We start from the raw sequence: 6,998 nt of genomic DNA, 5'->3' as shown, positions 1-6,998 counted from the left end.
AGGACTAGACTTTGAAGAACTAATGAGTACAGCTAATAATAGAGAAATGTTTGCGGCCATATCCGCTAACAAGAAGAAGGACTATACAGGAATTTTTGCTTTTGGATTTATTGAATATCATTTTGGTCTAACTTTATTAATTTTCTGAGCTGTTAACCAAACTAGCATTCGAAACATAAGTTTTTTTTGCCATAATTAATAATTATACATTCGGTTATTTTTATTTAGTAAGAACAAAAATACATTTACCATATTTTTGTGCACAATTTCCAGGATCTTTATCTTGATCCACATCCAATGTTGTAAACTTTGCATTGATATGAGATGTTAAACTATCTCCTGCATTTCCTGAGTATCCTGTAAGTTCCTTGAGCGGATAGCCGTCCTTTTCGCATCCAATTGAGAACGTTGAGTATTGTGCATAACTAATATTTTTGTCCGTGTCTGTTAACTCTATAAGAAGTTCGTTTCTATCGAATGCTACAAATTGAAATGTTGTGTATGTTAAATATGATATTTATAAAAAAAATTGTTAATTAACATTCTTTATAAATGGTATCTAATTTATTAAATATTAACTTAAAGTACTACATCACAAACTCAGAACGTTTTCGATCTATTACAGATCGTCATCAGTGCTGAATAGGATGTTTACATGTTCCAATTCTAGAGAAAGGGGACACCACAAAATGTAACAACTATAGAGGAGTAACACTGTTAAACAGCTGCTACAAAATGACATCATTAATCAGACAAAAACTCTCAAAATACATTGAATCTAAAATAGGACACTACCAGCACGGATTTAGAGAGGGAAAGCCAACAATAGGCGCAGTTCACATAATCACACAGTCAATTGAGAAATGTTTCGTACATGATATCGACGTACACATCCTTTTCGTAGACTCCAAGCAAGCCTTTGATAACTTAACAGGACCCGACCTAATAGAAGACATGAAAAACCTAGATATACCAATGAAACTAATAATGTTTTATTTATTTATTTATTAAGCGCAACAGGCCTTGTAGGCCTAGGGCTAGAATATTTACATTTCTGATTACATAAATAATAAATAACTTAATATAACTTACATAACTTATAAATATTTAATTATATTTCAGTCTTTTTATACACTCTTTCACCACCTCCCTCCATCTCCTTCTGTCCATTGCTAGTTCTTTCCATCTCTCAATGTTACTTTTCTTCAAGTCTTCGTACACATTGTCCTTCCATCTATTCCTTGGCCTGCCTTTCCTCCTCTTTTGTATTGGTCTTCGTGAGAGTACCATTTTTGGTATTCGTTTACTTCCCATTTTCTCGATGTGCCCCAAATATCGTATTCTCTGTGCTTTGGTCGTCGTCGTGATCGTTGGCTCTTGATATAGTTCTTCCAATTCTTTATTGGTTCTTCTTCTCCACTGACCTTCTATTTCACACCTCCATGTATTGCTCTTTGCATTTTTCTCTCCCATCTTTCTAAAAGGTCTGTTTATGACTTTTTGAGCACCCATGTTTCGCATGCGTATTATGTTACTGTAGGTCTGATAACAGACTTATAAATTCTTATTTTTGTTTCTATTGATACGTATTTGGATTTCAATAGTGTTCGTAATGCTCCATATTTTTATGTCCTTTAGCTATTCTAGCCTTTTTTTTCCCTTCTTGACCATTTTCATCTATTTTGGCTTCCAGGTAATGATTCAGTGAATTTGTACTCTACGAGCCCTCTAGTGGGAAAGTTTTGGGGTAGTTCTGATTTCTTTCATTATATATGGATTTTGGGCTGCTGAATCCGAATATGAGGTTTGCGGACAAAATTTGTTGCCGGAACATTGAAAAAATTGCGAAAAAATCGTAAAATTTCAGATTTTTTCCGCTTCTTTGCTCAAATCTCGAAAACTATTAACTTTTAGTAAATGGTCTATTAATAGAAATCACGTAGCGTGATTGTCCCCCACGCAGCGTTCCGCCCCTAGAGATTTTACTTAGTACTGTCATGATCTACTTATTCCCAAATTTTCGTGCACTGTGTCGATCACGGACGGCAAAAAATACCCCATATATTTTTATACTCACCCCTGCCTACCACCCCTTTGTACCCCAAGCAGCGTTCGGCCCCTGAAGATTTTACTTAGTTACGTCATAACCTACTTACTCATAAATTTTGGTGCACTATCTCCATCATGTGCTCCACAAAAAAAAAATAATAAAAACCGGGACTTTTACCCCTTATAACTACCCTCGTCCGCCACTCTGGTTTCCGCCTCTGGGGATATTACTGGGATATTATTATAAAAAAAATAATAAAAACCGGGACTTTTACCCCTTATAACTACCCTCGTCCGCCACTCTGGTTTCCGCCTCTGGGGATATTACTTAGTTATGTCTTTGTCTACTTATTCCCAAATTTTGGTGGACGATCTCAATCACGAACGTCGCAAAAAAACCCCTTACATTTTTTTATATTCACCCCTGCCCACCCCTTTGTCGACCACGCAGCGTTCCACTCCTGGAGATTTTACTTAGTTACGTTATGACCTACTTATTCCCAAATTTTGACGCGCACTCATGATCTTGATCATGAGTGTTGTAACGGAACGTTACTTAATGGAAATATTTTTATTAAAATCATTAATAATTTAATCGTTATAAAATGCTACTTTTCTATCTGGAAACATCGCTAAAGCCGCATATTAGTTCCACGAGTAGCCACTGCCGCAAGTACCAAGTACTGTCAAAATTTTTAAAAGTTTACTGTTAGCTAAATCGTCAAAGAAGAAAGACTTAATTTCCAAGTGGTCGACAGCTGTTTGAAAACAAAAAAAAAAAAGAAATCTGATTTTAGTTATTATTTTAATGGAAAATATGTGAAATTAGTTGAAGGAGGAAAAAGTGTTGTTTTAGTTATTTGTTTCAAGAAGAAAAGTATATTAATTTGGTAGAATTTGGACTATCGCTGTCGGGTGAGTCTATTTGAGTTCATTCATGTATGAAGCCATATTGATGACCGGAAAATTTATAATTTCCATAAATCCTTGTCATTTATTCTTGTCATTATTATATATTCCGACTAACTATTTATAGATACAACTTTTAGTATCATTCCTAGCTTTAAATCCACATGTTTCTATATAAAAATTCCATAAAGTTATTCAAGGTCAAGTTGAACCTATGTTTTTGTAGAGAAAAAAACAACACTTCTTTTAATCGATCCTGACCAGTTTTTATTGGAGGTTTAACTTCCAACTTATTTCCTATTTCCATAAGATTGATTACCCAAATTAACAATGGGTTTGTATATTTTAGACACTTGGAATCACTTACATATTTTCACCCCAAGAACATCAGGGGATGAAGGATAAATCAGGGGATCTAGCAGCAGTCACTGGGTATTACAGGATGGAATCATCTTTTTGAGTTTGGTTTTCAATCATTAGTTTTCATTTTTTTTGGACATTGGGAATGGACATTACGTTAATTGGTGTTGGAGAGTGGACAGTGGTTTAAGTATTTTTTTTATTATTATTATTATCCAGAACATTAATTTTTCTCCTAATTGGGACATTAAATATTTATTAAAAATAGCATATTAAATAAGTTTACATTATACTCCACTTGTTATATTTACATATTTTTTTCATACCAAAAACAAAAGAAACAATTTAAATATTTTCAATTTTTTAATAATAAATAATACTTCCTCTTCAAGGCTTAAAATTTGCATATTTTCTTTAATCAATTTATTTCTTTTGTTTATCTTCTCAACTGTAAGGTAATTGAGCTCAGCTATCCGGAGAAAATTTGGTAATTTTTTTATATTATAATTAATGAACCTTGGCTTTCGTCCCCCTCAGGGTAATTGACCATTTAAATTGTTTTTATTATTGTAACCGCACATGAAGTTAGAGTTTTACCTCGAGTAGTGTGTCGGTTCATTTTTGTACCATAAATTGGATTTGACATTTCAAACCAATTTTTAGGGGTGGACTTTGTTCCTCTATTGTTTAAACTACTCTGTAGACTGTAAATTGTACATACTTTATTAGTAAAATATTTTTTATTAATTTTAGGGTATACCTTGTTGGTACATATACGAATTTTTTGTACATATAAGAAAAAGCTAAATACACTATTGATTGGGTGTATAATATTTCTTTTATTACCTAGTTGTTGTCATATGTTTCTAGGTTTACTAATTTTATTGTCATAGCAACTAACTAGTACGAGTGCAGCAGTATAGGATACCTGGTAGAGCCATAGTCTACGCTCTACTGGCGCCCACGATTTATTGTTATTTTTCTATATTTTCTAGTCTTTGTTCATCTTGATATTCCCTTTATATCCATCATCTATATTCTGTAGATTTACTGTCTTTGACGGCGCGAAAAATTGGCCGAACTATCCTTGAGTATCAAGGGCTCATTCTCTTCTCTACCCTGCTAGCTTAACTACATTCAGTTCATCCATCTACTTCTGTTTCTGTCAATAGTTTACCATCTGACTCTTTCATTTCACATTCCCATACAAGTACTACTTGTACGCTAAGGTAGTATTTGTTACATTTGCTTCTCAACGTAGAAGCCCCTTCATTCCAATACATTTGCTTCCCCTTCTTTGCCTAGTTCGGTTGGAGTTTAGATATTTCTCCCAACGGTGACTCAAACAGAAGTACCCCACATTTTTGTTACAGTGACGTATACCAACGTGGTGCCATCTTAGGTCGAAGACAGTATTTTCTTTAGGTCATATTTTCTCTTTTATCTAAGTTTCTGTATTATTTTCTGTTGGTATTCCCTCACATCTTGTTGTTGATTTATTTTATCCCTAATTTTGTTATTACTATTTTTCAGGTACTCTTATATTGCTGTATTGTTAGATAAATATTTAAATACCCTATTTTTTGCTTATAGTTGTAAAGCTGGCAGTCTATATTGGAGTTTATAATTTATTAGGAGTTTATATAATATATATTTAACCTAACAATAAATAACTAAAACATATATTATTCTATACATTTGAATACATTCAGACAATATTGGTATATTTTTTAGGATCAACTAATTGTTGACCAAATTACATATTTTTTTTCAGAGCTATTTTTGAACATAACTGAAAATTATTTTCAGTACTCACATTCACATTGATAACCTGATTAAATTTATTGGTGAGATTTGTTGATTTTGTTGGTGTGTTGCTAATATTTTCTTCATAGATACTTTTACAAACTTAAATATACCTTGCTGGTCACATTTTATTTTGATCGTACTTTTTTTTCTCCTCTCATCATGTGTGCTTTTAAAGCAGATCACCTCTTAGTTAAAGAAGTGGATTATGAGTTGAGGATAAGGGAGGTCGAAGTTGAAGAATCTGCCAAGGTCGAGGCGAAACGTAAACTATTACGAGGTGCTCTTCAACAAGAACAAGGGAATAGAAGTTTCCGACAAATTTCTGCTGCAGCTATTCCTTTTCCTGAACAACAACAAGGGATAAACGAGACAATTGAGGATCTTGCTAAAAAGATATCTGAGTTTAGAGGGACTGTACATGATAGCATGTATTCTAGGTACATCTCACGTCTTGCCCATATCTCTGGTCGTGTTCATTTACTAACTTGTGCTGATGAGGAACAACAAACTTACAAGCGCTCTATGTCTGTTAGGATTCTCGGGTTAGAAGGCGAACTTGATTCTCTAGTAAGTCCTGTAGCCACCTCCACTCCTATTTCTTCTGTTCAAGCAGCTAACCCTTTGTTACACCCCAAACCTATTCATATACATAAGTGGGGAATTTCATTTTCTGGTCAAGGTCACTACGATCAAGTAATTACATTTTTGGAAAGGGTGGAGTGTCTCCGTATTTCAAGAGGTGTGAGTGAGGATGATCTTTTTGCCGCTTCTGCTGAATTATTTACAGGTCCTGCATTTACTTGGTATATGAATAATCGTAATAGTTTTTCCACTTGGTCTGAGTTAGCTCAGAAATTAAAATCTGATTTTCTCCCGTATTCTTTTCAAGATGACCTCTTAGACGAAATAAAGAACCATAAACAGGAACCAAATGAACCTGTGACTATGTTTATTAACACAATTTTGGGCATGTGTAGTCGACTTGAGACTTCTCTAACAGACTCTGCCAAAATAAAAATCATTCTCAAATGTCTGTTACCTTCTTACCATAAGCAATTAGCTTTGATGGACATTCAAAGTATCACAGACCTCACTGAAAAGTGCAAACGTTTGGAGGAAACGTTATCTTGGTCTTCTCCACCTTCTTCCTCATCTCGACAATCACCTATTTCTTCCTCTCAGCCAAGTTCTTTTAGGCCCCGTTCATGGCAAAATAAGGGTCCTGAACGGAATGTTTCGGCATTGAATTCTGTTGTCTGCTGGAATTGTCATCTTCCGGGTCACACGTTTGTTGGGTGTGAGATCCCTCAAAATCGTATTTTCTGCCACGGTTGTGGTCGAGAAAATACCCTCAAACGGAACTGTTTCAAATGTTCGGGAAACGGAGCGTTGGAGGTCCGTCCCCTGAGCGTTTCTCCTTCCACTTCCTTATCAGGGAACCAAACCCCAGCATCAACAGAATCTGCAAGTCCAAGCACGTCAAGCAACACAAACCCATCTCCCAGTCGGAAAGGGAAAGGGGTGTCATCAAAAAGATCAGCACGCACCACAGATCAAAATCCATCAAAACAGTAAGCTCTAATTGTGATATATTAAGTCCACATGGTTCAAGTGATCATAGATGGTCATCCATAAATACTCCTTTAGTTGATAGTGTTGAACATAATGGTAAGTGTAGTAGTGAAGTAGTTCCCTTGTCTATACCCGTTTCTAGTTTTGTTAGTAATGATAATATGTCTGTGTTGTTACCCCATAATTTTGATAACCAAGCAGATCCTTTAGATTTTGATATAAATTCTTTATTAGTCAGAAAACACAATGATAACCGACCGTATCTTGAAATTGAGATATTAGGACAATCATGCTTAGCT

The 6,998-nt window shown here is 34.7% G+C and overlaps 1 protein-coding gene across 1 annotated transcript; it reads right to left on the bottom strand.

Annotated features, from left to right (window-relative positions):
* Window positions 1–220: 220 nt before the first annotated feature.
* Window positions 221–4,601, bottom strand: LOC114335135 (fibrinogen C domain-containing protein 1-like). The gene is made up of 2 exons (XM_050657038.1): window positions 4,496–4,601; window positions 221–480 (listed from the first exon to the last, which is right to left on the bottom strand). The coding sequence occupies exons 1-2, from the start codon at window positions 4,599–4,601 to the stop codon at window positions 221–223; spliced, it is 366 nt and encodes a 121-aa protein (XP_050512995.1).
* Between the last annotated feature and the right edge of the window lie 2,397 nt (window positions 4,602–6,998).

The sequence above is a fragment of the Diabrotica virgifera genome, chromosome 7 (assembly GCF_917563875.1).
Source record: "Diabrotica virgifera virgifera chromosome 7, PGI_DIABVI_V3a".
NCBI lineage: Eukaryota > Metazoa > Arthropoda > Insecta > Coleoptera > Chrysomelidae > Diabrotica > Diabrotica virgifera.
This window is presented reverse-complemented; position numbering and strand designations above follow the sequence as displayed.